Raw genomic sequence first — 23,609 nt, forward strand, 5'->3', positions numbered from 1 at the left:
CTTATTTTCAAATTTAATCAATAGTATTTTACAAACTTTGGGAGTTATTCAGTATTTCATAAAAAGATAGAAGACATGTGTTAGGAATATAATCTAATGGTTGGGTTGGCAATATATAAATCATGTAACAATGCTATACCTTTTTCTTTAAATCATACTGTAAAATGTGATTGGTTGCTGTTTTCCTCAATCGGCCATAAAAGGCAGCCAGAATGACTGTTAGCTCTCCGTTTGTTAGATACTGGGCTGATCTGATCTGAGTGTTTTGGAAGCTGGCTGTTAGAAAGTGCCGTGAGCTATTGTAAGTTTTGCAACTGCTAGCAAACTGAGTACTGAACTGATTATATGATACTGGACTATGTTATTTGGATTATCCCTTAACTGAAAGACATTGATGACTGTCTTATCCGTGTATGACTTGGACTGTTTGATGGACTCTGATACCTCTATTTCCACGAAAGTAAAAGCCTATTTAAACTGCAGTGTCTCTGTATGCTAGTTTGTGAATTCTCCAACACAACTATCACAATGCTTCTCTGAACGCACTCGCTCTCCCAACAGGGAGCTTACCTAACAACATGCATTTACAAACTCATTTTATACTTACAAAATTTAGAGGTCCGGACGAAGGACAAGGCAGGAGGCAGTCTGAGGTAACAACAGCCTTTTTATTCCAGATAACAGCACGGTAAAAACTATGTACATAGGCAGTTCAGCATCTTCCCTGCTTGACAGCTATTTATACAGAGCTGTCAAGCAGGGAAACCAATAGGCGCGTCCCTAGCGGCCCGTGCTTAGCCAAGCCGCGTCTTAACCAATCAGGATGCAGCTTAGCTGTTGCTAGCCGCTAGTTCGTAAGTCAAGGACTTAACAAATACTCAACACAAAACGTAAAGCTTTCTTTCAATAAATATATCAAACTTATAAAAATCCATCTCAACTGTAGTAATTAAGTCATTAAATTTAAGCTAGTCTCTCTAGTGTATAGGATGAAATCTTTTTCTTCTCAGCAGAATCTATCAATTCTCTTTTCTTCAATAAATTATTAATATCCTTATTAATATCCATGAAAAACCAGTACCAAAGTTGTTCTGTTAGACATTGTAGATTAACCTGGAGCCACGTCCTCACAGAATAACATCTCCTTCTCTGAAATGTCTATCACATATTTTTTCCTCAAAGGATTCTCGACCTTATTAGTATCCATAAAGAAAAACTCCCAAACTTGACCTCTTAAGAGTTGTCAACTTACTTAGCATTGTTTCAGTTGCATTGGGAGGGTTATATTTAAGCCATCATCAAAATAAAAGCTAGTGTCAGATTTACTTTCCAAAGGTACAGTTATTTGCATTGTCCAGATTTGTAGAGTTGAAACAGTGGGATGAAAATTTTCTGACATGTCCTGAGATCTCTCTCTGGATTGTCGCTTTTCCAACTCAACGACAAAAGGAATAGGCTTTCCTTTCATTTATCTGACTCCTGGGTTAGGGCAAGTCCATCTCTCAAGATCCTCCAATAACACCAATGAGCCACAAGCAGTTTTAGAAGTCTTCAAAATAGCTGGTGAGCTAAAGCTGGGCATCATGGCTGAAATCATGTCGTTGCAGGATAAAACAGCCGAGGTGGCGCAGTGGTTAGGGTGCAGTACTGCAGGCCACTTCAGCTGACTGTTATCTGCAGTTCAGCGGTTCTAAGCTCACCGGCTCAAGGTTGACTCAGCCTTCCATCCTTCCGAGGTGGGTGAAATGAGGACCCAGACTGTGGGGGCAATATGCTGACTCTGTAAACCACTTAGAGAGGGCTGAAAGCCCTATGAAGCGGTATATAAGTCTAACTGCTATTGCTATTGCTATCTCTATTATCTATCTTATCTCTATCAGCTAAAAGAGGCTTTCTTTAGTTATAGCTTATTACTCTTTTTTGAAGATCTGTGCCATTTTTGAGACTTTTTAAATTACTTAATGGCAAGGAAGAGGGTTGCTGGAGCCAGCTAAAATAAAGAAGCATGGATTTTTTTTTTCTTTTAAAATATAAGGATAAAAGCTGTGGTCTTAATTTACTACTTTTAAAGCAATCTGTAGCCATATATTGTTTTGGATGGTTGAAACTTTCCGATTTGCATGAACTCTAGCTAGAAAAAAACTTGATAAATAAATACATAAATAAACAAATAAATAACATTCTTAGCGCCCTAGAGGGAACTACGAAAATGCTTAGCTCTGAGCTGGAGTCTGTTATCAAGGACAGCAGCCCCCAACCTTTTGGGGAATAGGGATCGGTTCCATGGAGCGGTTTTCCGGCGGACAAAAGGGGGCATGGTTTCATGTGCTGCTTGCATCCCATGGATGGAGCTTCACTTGTCTGCACAGACAAGCATGCTGTGGCCCAGTGCTGGTCCACGGACTGGGGGTTGGGAACCCCTGATCAAGGAGATCTTTGAAAGGTCCACATAGAAAATCGTTTAAATCAGAAATCAGTTAAGTTCTAAAGATACTAATTATACAGATATGAAAAAAGAACAAGAGACACAATTAGATGTAGAAAAAAAATAAGATCCAATTTTTGATTTGGGAGGGTAAATGAGCATTTCAGATACAGCGTGATTTGGATATGTATTGTTTGCAATGTGGGAACAGAAGCAGATGTTTTAATGAGTTGTAGGCAGATACCACTTCTCCACCTTCCACATGAATGTTATAGCATACATGCTATTATACCGACAAAAATGTTACACGGTGCAAAGCAATGATGTAACACAAATATATCAGTGAAATGGGGAACACAAAACTCTGTTAGGCTAGGATGTGAAGATGGATTGGTATTCTCAAATACCAAATGCAGGTATGCCAAAAGAGTCTACATACACTTGTGCTTCCCCGATAAATTCTTGTGAAGTCAAATGCTTCCTCTTTTTTTGATGAGGTTGTGTCATCCAGGCTTCCTACAATTTTCTGGCTTGCTGCAGAGAAAATGTTTCTCCATGGAACATATGGTACTACTGGCTCCTTTTCCATTTAGATATGCACAGAAGCCTTCTCCTCGCACTGGAAATCTGGGGAGGGGGGAAAGGACAAGAAGTTACGGTCTGCATGGCAATGGTGACTGGGGGCAGAAATTAGTATTGCAGGAATGATCCTTCCAAGAAGATTCCCAGCTTTAGAGCATAGAGAATTTCAGCCAACACTGTATCTCAGCAGTGTAATCCTCTGAAGTTTGCTACTGGTTTGGTGAGCCTGCTACCAAGCACGCACTTTGCATGTAATCGCGCCTGAGGTGTGCCCACGCAGTGTTAATAAAGGGACATTTTGAAGCCTTCAGAGTCTGCAAAGATAGAAGAATAGCGAGGGGGGATGGGAATCCACTGTGCCACGTGATATAGATTCGCTAGGAAGCAGGAAATCCAACGATTCTAGCTAATATAAATCTCAAGTCACAGCTGATCGTTGGAAATACTGCTTTGTCTGAACCAATAGCATTTTTTACTACCAGTTTGGGTGAATCGGTCCAAACTGGTAGTATTTTACCCCTGCTCGACCTCTAGGGTGCACTGGATCAATCTTGGGGAGCTGCTACCTAGGCTAGAAGAAGGGGTCAACCAAGCGCCTAGCTTGGAGGTGTTCTGATCAGTCACAAATGGCATAAGCATGACCTCCCTATAAATCCATAAAGCCTTATCTCAGTGATGGCTAACCTTTTCCCCATCGCCTGCCAAAAGTGGGGGGAGCGTAGGTGGGTCGTGCGCAGGCATGCCCACACCCATGATTCTATGCATCTGTGGCTCCCAGCGCACATGCCTGCACAACCCCTCCCCCCTGCTTTTGCCACGCAATGGACCTGTTTTTCGCCCTCCTCAGGCTCCAGAGGCTTTCTAGGAGCCTGGGGAGGGTGAAAATGGCCTCCCACCCCACCCCACCCCTCCGAGGCCCTCTGGAGGCTTTGTTCCCAAACATCCGGGTAGCCCGTAGGGCTGTTTTTCTCTCTCTGGAGGGTTCAGCTGGAGCTGACAGGGCAACGCTTTGCGTGCCCTAACAAATGTCTCCGCATCAGGGGTGGGTTTCTCGCCCCGTTCCAACCGGATCAGTTGGAACGAGGCCGGCGGCGTCCTCGCGCACGCACGCGGCGTCCTCGCGCACGCACGCAGCGCGCGCGTGCGTACTAGCGTCTGCACGATGCTCCAGCTGCTCCTGGAGGATTGCGCAGGCGTTCTGCGCATGCGTGGAAAGCGCAAAATTCGAAAAAAACGGGTAAGGAGCGGGCACGGGTGTGCGGGCGCGCGCGGGCGCGGGGGGGGCTTCGCCGTTCCCGGAAGTTACTTACTTCCGGGTTCGGCGACCAACCGGATCGCAGGGACCGGTGCGAACCGGTCGAAACCCACCCCTGCTCCGCATGCCATAGGTTCCCCATCACGGCCTTATCTGATCATTCCCAGGACAAGGCAAACAGTCTGGTGAGATTCTTGTAACATACTGTAGGTGACAAAAAATGAAGTTCAGCTTGAAGCTATTCAGAATTAGTTGTGATTGTCTGTGCCTAACAATTTGATTATGAAGTCTGGAGTATACAGGAGTTCTGTCCAACAAATTTGCAGTCTAGAGGGCACATGGCTGGAAAAAGTATAATATGCATACACAAGCACACAAACCAAAACACACGGCATCCTTTGAAGAGATCTGTCATGCTTAGAACATTTGATAAATAGCTCTAATAAGCACTATAAACAAATAAAACATACTTACTCATTTGTAAACTCTGTGCCATTAGACCATTTCCAGATATTCTTTTCTCTTGAGAGTCCAAACCAGTAATGGTGGGGCTGGAAAATTTTGAACCAAAATTCCTAGAAGAAGGGAAATAATATATAATAATTTCCCCTTTCAGCAGACTAATTGGGATAGATGTCTATTGACTGTCTATTGAATGCCAATGTACATCATTTGTGCCAAATTATTTCATTTGTATAAAATCATAAAATTAAGGTAAAATTAATGTACATGTAATTTGCCTTGTCAGAACTATTGCGCATGCATGCACCAGAAACTAGAAGAGCAGCAGCCCGGTGCCCATGCACGTGCCGGGAAGATGATCCTCCAGTTTCTGGCACACACATGCGCACCAGCCAGCTCATTATATGCATGTATAAACCAGCTAAAGAATGGGCAGTTGTGATTTCACATTGTTGAGAACAAAGGATAATAATAAATATCTTATTTTTCGGAGCATAAGACACATCTTTTTTCTTCAAAAAAGAGGGTGAAAATCTGGGTGCATCTTATATACTGAATACAGCATTTTTGCCCCCCCCCAAACCCCGCCTCATTTGCAAAAATGGCCGTGCATTAGAAGGCTTCCAGAGTGCTGCTGAGGGCTGGGGAGGGAAGAAATGAGAGAAAAATGGGCTGTTTCTTGCTCAATTGTGCCCTTCCCAATCCCCAGGAGCACTCTATAAGCCTCCTAAAGGCTATGCACGCCTCTTTTTTGCCAAAAAACAGGCCCAATTTTGCAAAAAATGAGCCGTTCTTTGCTCATTTTTGCCTTCCCCCTAGGAACACTCTACAAGCCGCATAAAGGCTATTCATGCCTTTTTTTTTTTTTTACAAAAAACAGGCTCATTTTTGCAAAAAAAACAACAACAACAGGCTGTTTTTGGGAGGTCTGCAAAGTGCAAAAACCTTTTTTTTTTAATTTGCCTCTTCAAAATCTTGGTGCGTCTTATACAGTGACGTGCGATGACGGTTACCGTTGGTGAGGCAAGACCGCAGCAGCGGCGAGAAGCAACGTCCCTGGCACTGTGTCCGACAGGCGTCTTGCATTTATGGCAGACATAAACGCGAGATGCCTATCAGACACAGTGGCGGGAGAGTTGCTTCTCGCCACTGTCGCGCTCCACCGCCTTGCACCCCGCCTCCTCCGATGAACAATCCTGCTGCCTCGGCCTGCAGCCAGCCCAGCACCGAGCCTGGACTCACCGCTCTTCTCCTCCTCATCCTCGTCCCCGCTTGGTGCTGGGCTGGCTGCAGGCCGGGGCATCAGGATTGTTTGTCGGAGGAGGCGGGGGCGGGGGCAAGGCGGTGGAGTGCGACGGCGTGGAGAAGCATCTCAGATGGAGCCGGGACACCCGGAAGTCAAGCCGGCACTTCGGCATGCCTTTAAGTGCCGGCTTGTCTTCCGGGTGTCCTGGCTCCATCTGAGATGCTTCTCGCCGCCGTCGCGTTCCACCGCCTTGCCCCCCCCCACCTCCTCATTCGGACAGTCATAATCCTGCAGCCAGCCCGCCCGACCTGCTCCCTGCCTGGACTCACCGCTCTCCTCCTCCCCGCTCGGTGCTGGGCTTTAAAGGGGTCTCCCCTCCCCAGCCAGCAAGCCCACCCAGCCAATTCCTCCCCCCACCACTACTGTGTCCAACAGGCCAGGTGTCTCGCGTTTATGGCGGACATAAATGCGAGACGCCTGGCCTGTTGAAACACAGCGGCGAGAACGTCCCTGCCGCTTCCGTGCTCCGCCGCCTCGCCCCCCTGCCTCCTCCGACCCCACCGCTGTGAAGAAAGAAAAAACACACACACACACACAAACCTCACAATAAAAAAATAATTTTTTTATTAAATTACAAATTACAAATTAAATTACAATAAATTTGAACCCCCCCTTCCCTCCGTCTGATCCACCTTTTCCAGCTGTGGAAACTCTCTCCTCTTGTCCGCCCAACGTAAGCGTGCTAATGTAAGCTTTTAAGGCATGATTCGCTGCTCCCCGATCAGGAGGCGGGAGAATCAGTGCCTCTTTTGCATATGAAAGTGTTCGCTTGTTAACTCCGCCTTAACTTTTAAAAGGCGAACAATTCCTTAGGCAAAAGAGGCTCCGAGTTCTCTCGCCTCCTCCCATAGTTAACACTGAGAGCAGACACCAAGCCACTGTGACTTTGAATCTGGTAGCAACTACCCTGGCTTTAATTATTTAAAAAAAAATTATTTAAAATTCTTCCTTTCCCTCAGGAGACTGGTGAGGCCCCGCCTCCCCTGCCTCTAGTGACTGCACGTCCCTGGTCTTATACTCCGGTGCATCTTATACTCCAAAAGAAATACTGTAACTTGACAAATTTATGACCTGTTCGGTCATTTTTTTGAGAAAATTAATGCAGTCTGATGTGACCAGAACACACACACCATAAATAGAAAAATAATTGTAGTGACAAATGTACTTCAATAATAAGTCAATATATTTATTTAGCTAAAGAGATTAGGCAAAAACGAAATGGTACTGGGAGAGACTTCTAACTTCCTGATGATTTTGCTTGTGGAAAGCTGGCAAGGAACACCAGAAACCACAATCATGTGAGCATAGGGATGATGCAAAGGCCATAACTTCACGAATAAAACTTGTCTGGACATTGCAGAAATTTCAATTCCACAGAAGTAATTGTTGGTGGAATTTTTACACATTCCTTAAGTTAGCAGATTTTAGGTACCTTCATTCAAAAATTGTTGCAGTATAATACTTGAGGGTACAAACAGACAAATAGATAAGCATGAGAGTTTTAGCAGTATATACCGTATTTTTCAGAATATAAGACATATGTTTCCCCCCACTAAAAGAGGGTGAAAATTTGGGTGTGTCTTATATACTGAATGTAGCCCCACCCACCCAAGGGCCCCCACCCTTTTGCCTGTGTCTCCCAGCAATTCACCTCCTTGCAACAAACGGGGAGAATGGGGCTTGTGGAGGCTGAAATAAGCTATGGCAATCCCTGCAGCCTGAAACAGCTGATGACTGAAATTAAAAGTGAAACTTGCTGTTTGCTGCACAAGGCAAATTGCTAGGAGGCAGAGGCAAAAAAAATTTCTTGTGCTAATCAGGCTGTTTGCTGTTTGCTGTAAGGAGGTAAGTCAATAACTATAAACACCTATAGAATGTTCAAATTATTAGACTTATTTTTTAAAGACTGTTTTATTGTTGTTCTAAACAACTTAACAAAATGAAGAAGCTTTTTAAAATAAATGCTTGATTTGAAGAGGCCCAGTGCTATTGTATCTTCTTTTAAATAGCAGACAATAATGTATACTTCCAGAAAGCCACTTCGATTTTAACAGCATCTGTACAAGTATAGTCTGACATGGAACACCACAAACACTGTATATCATCTGTACTGTTTACTGTTTGTTGCAAGGAGGCAAATTGCTGGAAGGCGGAGGCAGATTTGTTCCTCTTGTTTTCGTCCCCCAAAGCTAGGTGCGTCTTATACTTCAGAGCGTCTTATACTCCAAAAAATACGGTAGATAATAAATATAACAAATATAATATGACTGCTGTTTACATTGGTGAATCTTGGGACAATTATGGAATTAATCATGATGTCTAATTATTCCTTACCAATTCTTCCTGATTATCAATCACAGCCAAGGAGGCATTAAACGAAGAACAAGTGTTTAAACTGAGAGACCAATTCCTTTCTTCTTTTGATACATAGAAACATTTCCTTCTATATCCAATCCAGGAATCAGGGCAGGCAGCACTTTCAATGGGAAGGCATGGCACACATGGTTTTGTGCTTAAAACTGGAAAAAGAAAATCAAAATGGACAAATCATAGAGCTCACAATTAACTACAATTCTGATGATATAGTTCGAAAAGCTAATATTAATCTACCGCATTTAAACGGCAATTCCAGGGTTTAAGGAAACCAAGTGAGTTAACCTGTAAATACAGCTAGTCCTCATTTTCCAACCACATATGGGGCTGTCAATTCTGGTTGCAGTTGTTAAGCAAATATTCACAGCTCATCAAGCACAAGGTTATGTGACTGCAACTTGCAACTTCCTGCTAGCTTCCCCATTGACTTTGCTCTACAGAATCTGGCTATGAAGGTCACCAATGATGATCATGTGACTGTGGATCTTTGTGACCATTGTAAACATGCACTATTTGCCCAGTGCCCAAATTGCTATCATGTTATGCTGGGAATGCTGTGACAGCCATAACTGCAAGGACTGTCACATATCTCCTTATTCAGAGTGGTCATAGCTTTGAACAATTGCTGAACATACGTATGTGTAAACACACACACACTTCTTGTAACTCCTACTTGATGCAAACAACTGTTTGCTAGGTTGCAAGATGTCCCAATTTAGAGAGCTTAGCTTGCATTGCATTTATTTAGCCATATATAGCAGTTAAAGATGCTGAGCTAATCAACTGAAAAGCTGACAGTCCAAGGTTCAAGACCCGAGCACCATGCAATGGGGTTAGCTCCTGTTACTTGCCCCAGCTCCTACCCACCTAGCAGTTTGAAAACATGCAAATGTGAGTAGAAAAATAGGTACCACTTTGGTGGGAAGATAACAGCATTCCATGTGCCTCAATGTATAGTCATGCAGGCCACATAGCCATGGAAATAACTTTGGACAACACTGGCTCCCTCAGCTATGAAACGGAGATGACCACTGCCCCCTAGAGTCGATTTACCCTTTTACATTCATTGCTTCCTTGTGTTTCCTTTGTTCCAGAAAACTTCCCGGCTGTTTGGGCTCAGCCAGCTCCTTTTTCAGATGCTGTAGTGAAAAGCAATAGGACGCTAAAGAAAAATCGTAAGCACTGTCGCAGTCACCTGACTTTCCACTTAACAATTGTGACACCTGAGCAACTGAGATGCCTGAAAAAGTTGGTGTCGCTAAACGAGGAGTATCTGTATTGTTCCATCTAAGGGGAGAGCTAGCAATTGTGAGTGCAGAATTTAGCAGAGTTAGTTAAGTAAGTCTGGGAAAGTATCTGGTGTCAAGTCGGAAGTGATCCTGGCTGAGACCCTTTTTACGGCTTGAGAGTTGCCACAAGACAGAGGTGGGGGGAATGGATAGCTGGAGCTTTGTAGTCAAAACAGAACATTTTCCCGTGGGAATCAAGGACATTTCAACAGGTGGCTGGAAAGAGGAGTAGAGTAATTAAGCAACCGTCCAGCACCTCTATTGGACAATGTGACTTGGAGGGAAGGGGGAACTTTAATTTTTAATTAGATGAAAACTGCAGGAAGTAAATACATAGTTCTTTGAGGAATCTACCTACCTCAGAGTTCTGCTTTCAATGGCATTACTTGGAATGTTGACATCTGGCAGATTTCTGATTAATTAAAAGGTACCAATTTAAAAAAAAGCAGTGTGGTTTTATGCCAGACAAAAGATAAACAGACCAAATTTTTACTCTTCAGCAAGTCATTTAGATAAACATGAACATGTAAAAGCAAGTTCATTGCATATTTCTCAATTTAGAGAAATGGTATAAAGTCATTTATAGAACGCTTTGCATGGAAATGAAAGATTGCTGAAGGCAGTTAAGAGTTAAGGGAATGAAATATTTATGATTATCCCATATTGGCATCATTTAAAACCTCTCAAAAAGCTACAGTGGAAATAGAATTGTTGAGCGTGTGTGATAAAACCAGAAGAGAAATGGTCAGGAATGAAAGGCTATGGAATCAAATGCTAATTTATGTGGATCATGCTCTCTTCTATCTACACCCCTCCCCCGCCCTTTTGTATTGGGCTTGTGCTACCTTTTATATAACAATATTTCTTTCCTTCCTGGAAGAATTTGTTAAGAGTGTCAAAAAATATGGCAATCACAGCAGTGCAATATTTTTTTCCCTTTGTGGATATGAAGGAAACATTTGGCACACCCACAAAAGTCCCAGCTTCAATTGCACTGCAGAAAGAATAATTTTTTTTACTAATTTGACAACACACACACACACACACACACACTTGCTGCAACTTCCTTCCAAATTGTTCTGTTTTAAATGCATGTGGTGATCTTGATGTAAACAGTTACAATTATGGACAAAGTTCATACAAATGAATAGAAATAGAAATGTCTCACTACTTACCAGCCAATGCAATTATAATGATAATCAAAACGACGACCAGAATAACAGCTGGTATAATGTATTCTTTGTATTTAAGTACGCAATCTGAAAAGCAGACAGGAAAATATCAGGAGATGAAGTTCAAGATTTTATTGTTGTTGTTTTATTTTTGCTGTCTTGTAAGCTGCCCAGGTTGTAGTCATATTGTAAGTGGCTATGTAGGACAGGCAGACACTATGGTGTACAAAGACAAATAGATGGACAGACAGAGGGAAAGGATCTTAATGCCAGAGAACAAACATTTACCAGAAACAACTGGTTATAATTTGTATGAACAGTTTTCGTGTTCTGAATGTTAGAACTTGGAATCTTCAGTTTTGTGTGTTGCAGTTGTCAGATAGGGGAATTTGAGAAAGGAAGTTGTAAATATTTGGACTGCTTTTGGTTGGAAAACTCTGATGTATTTCCATTTGTTGACAATTCGGGTTTTTGGTCTAACTTGGTTTATTTATTCTGCTATAAATAAACTCTGAATCACCCTGCTCTCCCTCCCTTCCCTTTTCCACAAGGAAAGACAGAAGGCAGCAGTTAGTGTGACTCGAAGGAGCCCAGAAACACAGCCTTGTTGTCTGTTGTGTGTGGCTTTCAGGTTTCTTTCCCCACAGAACAGATCATGTGGATCAGGAGTGGCTAAGATCCCCCATCCTTCCCATAGTTGTGGGAGACACAAAGTTAATCTAAATCCCACCACTCTTAAATGCCCAACAGTCCTGCCAGAAGGAAAGGATGGCAACCCCTTGTCATGTCCAAAAATATAATATCCCAAAATATGATTCCCAGTAATTGTTTTCCACAACTGCAAGTATTTTGCCATAAGGCAAGGATGAATACACACAGGAGGGAGGGGCTGAAAAAATAAGTTAGGCAAAGCAAAACAAAAACAAACATCAGCTGCCAAATACATACATATATACATACATACATACATACATACATACATACATACATACATACATACATACATACATACATATAATTTTCATGAAGAAAACAATAAAACAAGACAGGGCATGTCTGAAAGTAAATACAAGACTTATCACACACACTCAAATATTTCTCTTGAGGAATCCTTGTTAGAGGCAGTGGCAGATTACAGATTATCAGAGTTGGAAGGAACCTTGTTGGTCATCTAGTCTAACGCCCTGCCCAAGCAGAGACCCTACACCATTTCTGGCAGATGGAAGACCAGTCTTTTCTTGAAAGCCTCCAGTGATGAAGCTCCCAAAAGTTCCGATGGCAAAGCTGTTCCATTGGTTTATTGTTCTCACTGTCAGAAAATATCTCCTTATTTCCTGAATCTCTCCTTGGTGAGTTTCCATCCATTATTCCTTGCCTGGTGGCTTGGAAAATAGCTTGACCCCCTCCCCTCTGTGGCAGCCCTTCAAATATTGGAACATTGCTATCATGTCTCCTCTGGTCCCTCTCTTTTCTAGACTACCCATGGCCAGTTCCTGTAACCGTTCTTCATATGTTTTAGTCTCCACACCCCTAATCATCCTGGTTGCTCTTCTCTGCACTTTTTCTAGAGTCTCAACATCTTTTTTATAGTATTGATAGACATTCCTCACTTCCTTCAGCTAAAACACAATGATGTTCTTAGGCCCCCAGCTCTGCTTTGAAGGTCCTTCTTAAGAGGGGTTTCCCAGCAAAAGGGGCATCCTTGCAGTTCTAAGTAACATATGTGGAATTATAAGTGCACCTCTACTTTGCCTTGCTAAAAGCTCATATAAATGTCGCAGAAAAAGGTACCAGAAAAATCTTCTCTGCAAAGGTGCTTTCCTTTTGCAAAGCAGTTCTAAGGAACCTCAGCTGCACAGCCACGCAATTTGTTATGGGAAACAACTGAGGAAGAAGAAGAGAGAAGTGCGGGCAAGTGAGGAAATATTTAGAAGAGAAACCACATTGTACAGAAAAGGACCGTGCGAAATAGAGCATCCCAACACAGCCTCCTCATCTTCTCCAACATCAATTAATCAGATATTGTTCTTTGAGACAAAGAAATGAATATCAGTTGCTTCCCCTTCAGATGGCTGACCTGGATTTCCCCCTCCAAACCCAACTGCCCAAAGTCAGTGGCAGGGTTTCTCTCCTGAAAATGGGAAATGCTCACAAAGGTGACATGGGAAACTGACCAAAGGTTAGCCTATAATTGGCTTTTTTCAAAAAGAGGAACAGCCTGAACTTCCTCTCTTCAAACCCAGGAGGAAAAGATAAAGGATCCTGAGGTGTTTTTTTTTAAACTTGTGTATGGCCCAGCTCCACCCACTGTGTTTCGTTAATTCCCCCTCCAAGATTACAAAGGCCCCCTGGTAGATTAACAAATGAGTTGGAAGGGACCTTATACGTCATCTAGCCCAACCCGCCCCCCCCCCCCCGGTCAAGCAGGAGACCCTACACCATTTCTGACAGATGGCAGTCCAATCTCTTCTTGAAAGTCTCAAGTAATGAAGCGCCCACAACTTCCAAAGGCAAAGCTGTTCCATTGGTTGATTGTTCTCACTGTCAGAAAATGTCTCCTTATTTCTAGGTTGACTCCCTCCTTGGTCAGTTTCCACCCATTATTCCTTGTCTGGCCTTCGGGTGCTTTGAGAAATAGCTCGACTGCTTCCTCTCTGTGGCAGCCCCTCAAATATTGAAACACTGCTATCATAGGTATTAGCAGGTATTAGCCTTTATTTTTACCAGCATTTATTGTCCTCACATCAGGCCTTCGAGCAGAAGATTCCGTTCTCCCCTCAGCAGTCAAATTTTGACGATTTTCAGAATCTCCTTCTTCCTCTAAAGAAAGGCAGAATGTCACAAGTATGACAATAAATAGAGATATGGTCTAGTTTTGCTATTGAGAAGAGGCTGCTCACAATACCCAACCAGGGCTCCCTCTTTCCCAGTCAAAACAATTCAAACAAATATTTTAAGTAGCTGAAATTCACAAAGATCCCAAAATCCTACACTACTTGAACGTTCACTGGCAGAACTGCAACATTTCAGCTGATTCTATTGGGGGGGGGGGTGCCCATGTCATAGGACAAAACTGGGCGTGGATCTGAGGTATTTCCACTGCCTTGTGCACATTGGAAGATGATCTTACTTTTGCAGAAGCAGGTATGTATATTGCTGAATTTCATCTGAAACTGATATTCCACATAGAATCCCAGGTATGAATGTCTCTGATTTACTCAATGAGCTTCTTAAAGCTTAGAAGATCATCTGGCAGAGTCCTCTCAGATGTTCTTCCTGGTTAGAGCCGCGGTCACCAACTGGTGGTCTGTGGACCACTGGTGGTCCGCGAGAAATTTTTGGTGGTCTGCAGAAAAATTATTTGCATTTTTTATATTGCACTAAATCAGGGGTCCTCAAACTATGCCCCCTGGGCTGGATATATATGCAATGAATGCTTGTGTTGCTGCAGAGAGTCTCCCCCTTCGGAATCTTTTTGTGCGGTCAGAGGGGGGCAGAAATTCTGACATGGGATCTGCTTCGGCCTCCTGGTGTGGGGCTTTGGGGGAAGGTTGGAGGGAAGTGCAGCTGGTGGCGAAGAGCCAGAGGGCCTTGTTCCAGTGGGACTGCATCGTGGCCTGGAACTGGTTGATCATTTCAGCCCACTGAGCCTCCAGCTGCCGGTACCTGGCCTTGCACTCCTACAGGTCTTCCCTCTGCTTGGAAAGCCTATGCTGATCGTTCTCAGTGAGGTGCTTCTGTTGAGCCTCCTTCTTGGTCAGATCCAACTTGAACTGAGTCAGCTGTTTTGCCAATTCTTTCTCATGGTGGCTGCTTAGCTCCAACAATTACTTCCTGTTGGGGCCCTAAGGAGCCTGGGCGGGCAGGAGAGGAATGGATGGGAAGGGAGGGGCGAGTAGAGGCCGATGAAGCACCCCTTGATGTGAGTGACATCAAGCCCATCCAGTCACATGACCACCTAGCCACACCCACCCATCTAGTCATTAGGCAGATCAAATTAGTGGTCTGTAGAATTTAAAATTAAGAATTTAGTGGTCCCAGACATCCAAAAGCTTGGTGACCCCTGAGTTAAAGTGTTTACTCCCAGTGCAGCCCTTACCAGAGGAACCAAGGATGACTGAAGAAAACAATCCTATTGTTAACCTGTTCTCTTACCAGTTCTCCTGAATTCTAGCTTGAGTCCAGTCACCTCCAAAAATTGCAGATCAAAACTTTGGCCCATTCAAATTTGCTTTTTCAACTCATGCCTGCCTTACTTATTGTCATTCCTTTGCTTAAAATAGAAACCAATGTTTTTAGCCATAGAATCAATTAAGAGTTTTTCTCTGATTTCATTAGTACTCTGGGGCTTTTCTTCTGCTTTCTGTAATTCTCAGCTAAATGAAAAAAAGATCTGAAGGCCTCAGCTGTAATTTTCCCGGTCATCTTTCAAGCTTTCTGTGTTCATCACATCCCCCGCCCCCCAAAAATCAGGATTCAGACTGCATGGAAAGAAAAGAAATTGGTATTACTCATTCCTGCACTGGAATGTCTTATTGAGATATTACTATAGCTAAGCTAAGACTTAAATACCGCTTCACAGAGCTTCACAGCCCTCTCTAAGCGGTTTACTGAGTCAGCCTATTGCCCCCAACAATTTGGTCCCGCATTTTACCCACCTTGGAAGGACGGGAGGCTAAGTCAACCCTGAGCCTGGTATTCAAATTGCCAAATTGCAGGCAGCCGGCAGTCAGCAGAAGTAGCCAAGCCACATGACATGGCTTTTCTGCGGTTCACGCAGCACATCCGGATTGCCTGCCTTCCCTTTCTGCCTCTGTCTGCTGCCTGTGTCGCCACGTGAAGTCAAGCCACCTGCCACACAGGCCCACTGACGCTCAGCTTTCCTGCAGCCCATGTAGCAGGTCTGTATCACCTGCCTCCCCCCCACCTGTTTCCATCCGCTGCTTACACAGGTAATCAGCTCACCTGTGCTGAGTGGGCTGCGGCCAGACACTGTCGGCCTGTGCATGCTCATTGCCTATGCTGGCCACACCCACCCTCCTTTACTAGGGTTTATTTTGGAGGTAGGGCTTATATTAATGCATAAAATACAGACTAGGGCTTATTTTTGGATCGGTCTTATTTTGGTGGAAACACGGGATTTACCTCTTAATTTTCATGCTCTACCTTTTCTTCAAGTATTGATCTACCTGAAAGAATTCACATACCTGGTCTTCCCATTCCAGTTTCCAGTTTCACCCTTCAGATGATCCTCTGAATGAGATGGACTGCAGCTATTCCAAAGATCAACAGATGAAAACCATGGGTGACCAGAGATTTAAATTTCAGGGTTGCATCACACCAGCCTTCTCCTCATTGTTTCATTAAGAACCATACTCTCTGGAAATAAATTAATGAATCAACAGTGTATATCCCAAAGACCAGGATGCAGAGTGGTAGAAAATCTACACACACACACACACACACACACACACACACAAAGGGGAAGGCTTGCTTTGTTTGCCTAGAGGAATTTGGCTTGCAAATCTCCATCCCACACCCATAATCTATAACAATAAACTCATTCTGATTAACAATGAACCCATGTGAGCCATAATATTTTGGGCATATTATCAACATTTTTCTCTGTTTTCTCTGTGATGACTAAAAACAGAATGTGAACAAGATTTAAGCCAAACGCCTTCTCCAGAAGGCTGTCGTTACCCCTGAAGATTTCAGACTATAGGTGGGTAACATTTTAAATGGGTGGGAAACATAACAAACACATTTTTTACTTTAATGCTATGCCAGCCTCCTCACAAAGCAGCTGATTATTAATCAAGCTTATTTTCATTTTAAAAGTCAACTGTGAAGGGCAACAGATAGCAAAGCACCAACTTCCATTTATCTGGGTTTCTTTTTTCAAAAAATAAAAGTTGTAAGCTGTCCTTCAAAACAATATTTATCAAAGTTTAAATTATTAAATGCCCAAATTTCTTTTTAAAAGATGCTGGAGAATAGGAGGGGCTAGATGATCTCTGAGGTCCCATCTATACTCAGTTATATATCTCTGCCCGTGCCAACCAAATGATAATGCAGGTAGTTCTCGACCTGCGACCTCAATTGAGTCCAAAATGTTCTGTTGTTAAGTGAGACATTTGTTAAGTGAGTTTTGTCCCCTTTACTACCTTTCCTGCCACAGTTGTTAATTGAATCACTACAGTTGATCAATTAGTAACCAGGTTGTTAAGTGAATCTGGTTTCTCCATTGACTTTGCTTGTGAGAAGGTCGCAAAAGAAAATCACATGACTTTGGGACACAGCAATGGCCATAAATATGAACCAGTTGCTGAGCACCTGAATTTTGATCACATCATCATGGGATGCTGCAAAGGTCGTAACTGTGAGAAATGGCTATAAGTCCCTTTTTCAATGCCGTTTTAACTTTGAACAGTCGCTAAATGAACTATTGTAAGCCGAGGACTACCTGTATTAAGGTGCTCTCTCTCAAGGTTTGGAGGCCTTGGCTTGGGTGGAAAAGGACAGGTTTCAGCTCAACGCTAAGAAGGCCGAGGGGCTTTGGGTTTTAAGGATCATGGGATCTGGTGACTTGCCACCTTTGTTACTGGATGGGGTGGCACTATCCCAAAGAAAACTAGTGAGTAGTTTGGCAGGACTTCTGGGATTATAGCTCCACTTTGTGGAGCAAGGATATAACTTATCTTTAGAGCACATCACACCTTCATCTTTCTAATAATTGTAAATACCTCCATTATTGGTATCCCACCTTTGTTATTTTTACAAATAATTCAAGGCCAACATATCCAACATATCTTCATCCTATTTTACTCCACAACCCCTGTGAGGTGGGTTGAGCTGAGAGAGTGACTGGCCCAAAGTCACCTAGCTGGTTTTCAAGGCTAAGGCAGCACTTGAACCCACACTCTCCCACTTTCTAGCCCTGTACTTTAACCACTAGACCCTCCGTTCACTTCTTTAATCAGCTTATCTTTGGTTATCAGTAGTGCTTTTATCAAAGTTTCTCTCCTTGAATCCATCAATTCTTCTCTTTTTTTCTTCTTCTAAACCTTGAAATCTGGGGCAGAGCTCCTTTCCATCTATCTTCCCTTTCCATGTTCCACTCTTTCCATCTCCAACCACACTCAGTTTGCTGTCAGAATCCACAATTATCTTGCCTCTTTGTTCATTTTTCCCTTGGGTTTTTAGGACTCTAACCTCCACTTTCTCCATTTGCTGGATATCTTCAATTTTTCCATCGAATTTTTCTCTTTATCACTTCTATAAACAAGCTGAAGCCTTTGAAGTGCAAAGTTAAAATGATCAAAGAGAAAAAAGAGAAATCAATATTTCCAGGACTCAGCCTCCAACCTCCAAGTGGCAGTGTAACTTCTTTTCCCTCTGATGTTACTACCCTCTTTATATTCCTTTTACATTTTCTTTATATTCCAGGCTTAAAAGAAACAAAATAAGGAGCAAAATAAAGAGAAAAAACCCTCTAAACCAATATTATAAAAATAAAGAAAAAGATTTACTCCATAGATAAAAAAAAGAAATAGAAGAAGAAAAACCAATACTTTCACTTTAAAAAGTAGGAAATACTTGCAAATTTTCCATCTATAAAAAAAGGATAACACATTTCTCCAATATAGCTTAATTTCGCCCCTTATTTTCCTTTTCTTTGCAAGTTTAAGTTAGCTCTGATTTTTTTGGGGGGGGGGACAGTCTCTTTTATAACAATAAAATTTCCTCACCAGATGGACACACTTCTCTTTCTGCTTTTCTCCCATTCTGGAGCTGTCCCAACTTCAGCAGCTTATAGCTGCGCTTCTATCACCAGTAAGAAGAGATTCTCTTGGATCAATCAGGGACTTTGTGAGGTCCCTGAGATCAGCAAGACATACTCTTCCCTGTCACCATCTCTTTGGGATGGTTTAGGTCCAAAAGGATCGCCCAGCGGCAAAAGTATCAATTGCGAGCTCGGAGTTCCAAGATCGCACATCGTATCGTTGCGATGTCAGCTCCTCTCTTGACCCATTGTTCCCAACCCTCCCCATGGTTTACAGAAGAGCTACTGAAAAGGCACCTAGAACACCACTTGAGGAACGCAAGGCATGATTCCAACCAGGCATGATTTAGAGTCGCTATTAAGGCCTATCTCATGACAGTAACAGGGGTGAAACAACAGTATTTCTCTTATTGCGTCCTCAGAGTGCTGCCCACAGGCCCTGTTTCAAGTCACCCATTCACTCCTAGGTCTGGAGGGGCTCAGGAGATCTCTTGCCAAGGCCAAGCAGAGGAATTTGTTCAGCACCTGATTGACAAAGACATTAAATTCATTTCCAGTTGGGACCATGCATGGAAAAATCCTGTGTGAAAAGTCTTGCCCTGTTATCTGGAAATGGTTTGATCCAGTTCGCCCTGATGAAGTGGACAGAACCTTGATTATATCAGTGCCACCACCTGTCAGTTAAACGCCACTTCAGACAAATGGCTATCCAACATCTTCTTAAAAACTTCCAGTGTTGGAGCATTCACAACTTCTGAGAGCAAGTTGTTCCACTGATTAATTGTTCTAACTGTCAGGAAATTTCTCCTTAGTTCTAAGTTACTTTTCTCCTTCATTAGTTTCCACCCATTGCTTCTTGTCCTGCCTGTTAGGTAAGCTCCCCATTGGGAGAGCGAGTACGTTCAGAGAAGCGTTTTTGAGAGTGTTGTTGGAGAACACACAAACCAGCATACATAGACACTGCAGTTTAAAATAGGCTTTTACTTTCATGGAAATAGAGGTATCAGAGTCCATCAAACAGCCCAAGTCATACACAGATAAGTCAGTCAGTCATCAATGTCTTCCAGTTAAGGGATAATCCAAATAACATAGTCCAGTATCATACAAATAGTCCCGTACACACAAAGTTTGCTAACAGTTGCAAAACTCATAGCACTTTCTACAGCCAGCTTCTAAAACACAGATCAGCATCCAATGAACAGAGAGCTAACAGTCATTCTGGCTGCCTCTTATGGCCGATTGAGGAAACAGCAACCTATCACATTTACAGTATGATTTAAAGCAGGGGTAGTAAACCTTTTTATACCTACTTCCCACTTTTGTATCTCTGTTAGTAGTAAAATTTTCTAACCGCCCACCCAGTTCCACAGTAATGGTGATTTATAAAGTAGGGAAGTAACTTTACTTTATAAAATTTATAAAGCAGAGTTACAGCAAACCCCTACTGCCCACCATGAAAGCTGGAATGCCCACTTAGTGGGCAGTAGGGACCAGGTTGACTACCACTGATTTAAAGAAACAGGTACAGCATTGCTATATGATTTATATATTGCCAACCCAACCGTTAGATTATATTCCTAACATTGCCTTCAGATGCTTTGGAGAATAGCTTGACTCGCTCTTCTTTGTGGCAACCCCTGAGATATTGGAACACTGCTATCATGTCTCACCTAGTGCTTCTTTTCATTAAATTAGACATACCCAGTTCCTGCCACCGTTCCTCATATGTTTTAGCCTCCAGTCCCCTAATCCTCTTTGTTGCTCTTCTCTGCACTCTTTCTATAGTCTCCACATCTTTTCTACATTGTGGTCACCAAAACTGAATGCAGTATTCCAAGTGTGGCCTTACCAAGGCATTATAAAGTGGTATTAACACTTCACGTGATCTTGATTCTATCCCTCTGTTTATGCAGCCTAGAACTGTGTTGGCTTTTTTGGCAGCTGCTGGCTCATATTTAAATGGTTGTCCACTAGGACTCCAAGATCCCTCTCACAGTTACTACTATTGAACAAGTTACCCCATATACTGTGCATTTTGTTTTTCTTGCCTAAAGAGAGTGTCAAGTTATTCTCCAAAGCACCTGAAGGCAGGACAAGAAGCAATGGATAGAAGCTAAGGAAGGAGAGAACCAACCTAGAACTAAGGATAAATTTCCATAGGTAAAAGCATAAAAATTGAATAAGCAATCAAGTTCTAGGACATTGAGGAGATTAAGCATCAAAATGTTTGAAAATAATAGGAATGTAAAGTTTAATAAGATACCTTATTCCTGGTAGACCTTAATAGTTTTTGCTGACCAGGACTTAATGACAAGGTTTTATGGGTTTTCCTAACAAGAATAAACTCCAGTTATTGGTCCCAGCTTCTGCCAACCTGGCAGTTCAAAACAATGTAAAAATGAAAGTAGCAAAATAGGGACCACCTTTAGTGGGAAGGTAACAGCGTTCCGTGCACCTTTAGCATTTAATCATGCTGGCCACATGACCACGGAGACATCTTTGGACAGTGCTGGCTCTTCGGCTTTGAAATGGAGATGAGCACCGCCCCTTAGAGTTGGGAACGACTAGCACATATGTGCGAGGGGAACCTTTACCTTATGGGTTTCTTTATAGATAAAGAGATGAGATATGGGAAGAAGAGATCTTTGCTCAAATGTAACAGGTAACATTTGGTTATATTTGTTATGAAGGGAGAAGTCATTTATATCTTTCCTTCCTACCTTTTCTGCCCTTTGTACTTCCCCTCTTTAGTGTCTTTTCTTATCTTTTTAACGGAAGAGCTCAATAACGTTATTAACAAAAGTTTGAAGAACAATTTTTCCTCCGGAGCCAAAAAGCGTTGTCGCTCTCCTCCTTCCCGCCTCCCACAGCATGAAAGCTATCGCAAGACAAGAAAACACACGTACTCACCCAAATGCAATAAAGCAGCCTTCGCAACCATCCCATTACACGTGTCCTTAACAGCAGTAGTAGCACGAGTGCGTGACCCAAACTAGCGGACCCGCTGCTTGCAAAGTAAAACCCACAACTGAATTCACTCCGGAAAGTTGTGGTTGGAAAGCGATTAACCCTCAGGCAAAGAGGCAGGGGGGCTTCTGCAACAGCCTCAAAGGGAGGCGGCCAACCCGACCGTGAATCAACCGTGAAACGCGCAGATCTGGGAGGTCCAACTATTCTACGGTCAGCCCTATCAGTCTTGTTATAGCCAGGAGCCTGACCCTTCCACATCCCCGCCCCGACATGTTCCTGCTCGTCCCGGCCCTTCCAAGTATAATTTCCCAATTCCGGGCCAGAAGCGAGAACATTTCGCAGCTGTTGATGCTGCCAAGATAACCCCCGCTGCGGCAAACACCTGGCAGCTCTCTGCAGCTGCTGCTTGTTTACAGTTCACAAGCCGCTTCAAACAGATCTCAGAGCGGTTAACGCGCCTGCCAAGAACCGGTCGGGGACGGAGTTTTTTACCCTTCTTTGCCTTTCCCTTCTTCTCACCTCGGAATGAAAAGGTTGCGGCCGCATCGCGAAGCGCAGCACAAGAAAACGCGGGGAAACCCCTTCGCCAACAGCCCAGACAGCAGGCGCCAAGAGCGGGGCGGGCCTTCCGAGGGCACCGAGGGAAGTTTCCCCATCCCCCCGGGCACACCCAAGAGCCGAGCCCCCTTCCTCACCTGAGCGTGCAGCGCCCGAGGGCTTTTCTCTCCCCACGTTTCGCAACTTTGAGCCTACGCCTAATAGTTGACACACTCACCTCCGAAAGAGCAAGCTGGTCCCTGCGAAGTCTGGGAACGCTTGATTGAGGGAGGGCGACGACCAGGCACCGCCCCACTCAGTCAAATTTATGTAGGATTATGCCACGAAGCAGCAGAGGGCTGGACAAGAAGCAACGGGCGGAAGCATGTTAAAAGAGAGATCCAATCGAGAAATCAGGATAAATTTTCTGAGAAAACCATTAAAGGAACTGCTTGCCTCCCAGAGTTGCGTGTGCTCCATCGCTGGAGCTCTTCAAAAGTAGACTATCACTATTTGACCGAGATGGAATAAGATCTCCTGCCTTGAGGTGGGAGTTGGACTACAGAGATTCCTTTGAGATCTCTTTGAGATCCCTTCCAAGCCTGTGATTCTATTATTCTAGAGCACTGTTTCCCAACCTTGTCAATTTTAAGGATGGAGTTCAGTTCCCAGAATTTCTCAGCCTCCATACTGGCTGGGGAATTCTGGGAGTTAGAAGTCCACACTTCTTAAATTTAACAAGGTTGGGGAGCACAGCCCTACAGCACTCTTCCTTCTCCCCCAAGCCTGGGAGTTTCCTAATCCAAAGTCAATTAGTGTGCAGTCCCCAAAGTAGAATAACAGAGTTGGGAGGAGCCTTGAAGGTCTTTAGTCCACCCCCCCACCCCACCCAAGGCAGGGAACCTTACACTATTTCAGACAAATTGTTGTCCAGTCTTTTCTTAAAAACTTCCAGTGTTGGAGCATTCACAATTTCAGGAGGCAAGTTGTTCCTCTGATTAATTGTTCTGTCAGGAAATTTCTCCTCAGTTCTATGTTGCTTCCCTCCTTGATTAGTTTCCACCCATTGCTTCTTGTTCTGCCCTCAGGTGCCTTGAAGAATAGTTTGACTCTCTCTTCTTTGTGGCACCCCCTGAGATATTGGAACAATAATACCACTGTTGATCTAAGGAAAAAAGCAAAGACTATATATATGGACAATGCTTTTAATTGGGGCAGAACTCAAAATGGGCAAGCTTGAAGTTCTCCAGAACTCTTCTTCAAGAATTGTTTAGTTTCTGAAGGGTGAATAAATTTCACAGTCACAAGGTTTAATCTCCAACCTCTTGTTTTTACGTATTTATTTTTGGAATCATGAGGCCTGAATTATAGCAGCTTGCTTAAATAACATGAAGAAGCTTTAAAGTGTAAACAGGCGTTGAAATCCCAGGCTGAGTTGGGATGGATGTGAGA

At 43.3% G+C, this 23,609-nt stretch overlaps 1 protein-coding gene across 3 annotated transcripts; it reads right to left on the reverse strand.

The window, feature by feature from the left end:
• Nucleotides 1–649: 649 nt before the first annotated feature.
• LOC148047854 (C-type lectin domain family 2 member D-like) lies at nucleotides 650–22,464 on the reverse strand. 3 transcript variants are annotated; one of them, XM_087708542.1, is made up of 7 exons: nucleotides 22,316–22,464; nucleotides 16,072–16,243; nucleotides 13,589–13,684; nucleotides 10,868–10,951; nucleotides 8,365–8,549; nucleotides 4,737–4,837; nucleotides 650–3,052 (listed from the first exon to the last, which is right to left on the reverse strand). In XM_087708542.1, exons 2-7 carry the CDS (start codon nucleotides 16,082–16,084, stop codon nucleotides 2,929–2,931), a joined length of 603 nt encoding a protein of 200 aa, XP_087564668.1. In that variant the 5' UTR covers nucleotides 16,085–16,243; nucleotides 22,316–22,464; the 3' UTR covers nucleotides 650–2,928. The 3 variants fall into 3 exon arrangements, with proteins under 3 accessions (XP_087564668.1, XP_087564670.1, XP_087564669.1); XM_087708544.1 differs by lacking the exon at nucleotides 22,316–22,464 and adding an exon at nucleotides 22,140–22,275; XM_087708543.1 differs by lacking the exon at nucleotides 22,316–22,464 and adding an exon at nucleotides 21,561–21,882.
• Between the last annotated feature and the right edge of the window lie 1,145 nt (nucleotides 22,465–23,609).

Source organism: Thamnophis sirtalis, unplaced genomic scaffold (assembly GCF_051295495.1).
Source record: "Thamnophis sirtalis isolate CommonGarterSnake01/CBP01778 unplaced genomic scaffold, rThaSir2_p1.2 scaffold_3, whole genome shotgun sequence".
NCBI classification, from domain to species: domain Eukaryota; kingdom Metazoa; phylum Chordata; class Lepidosauria; order Squamata; family Natricidae; genus Thamnophis; species Thamnophis sirtalis.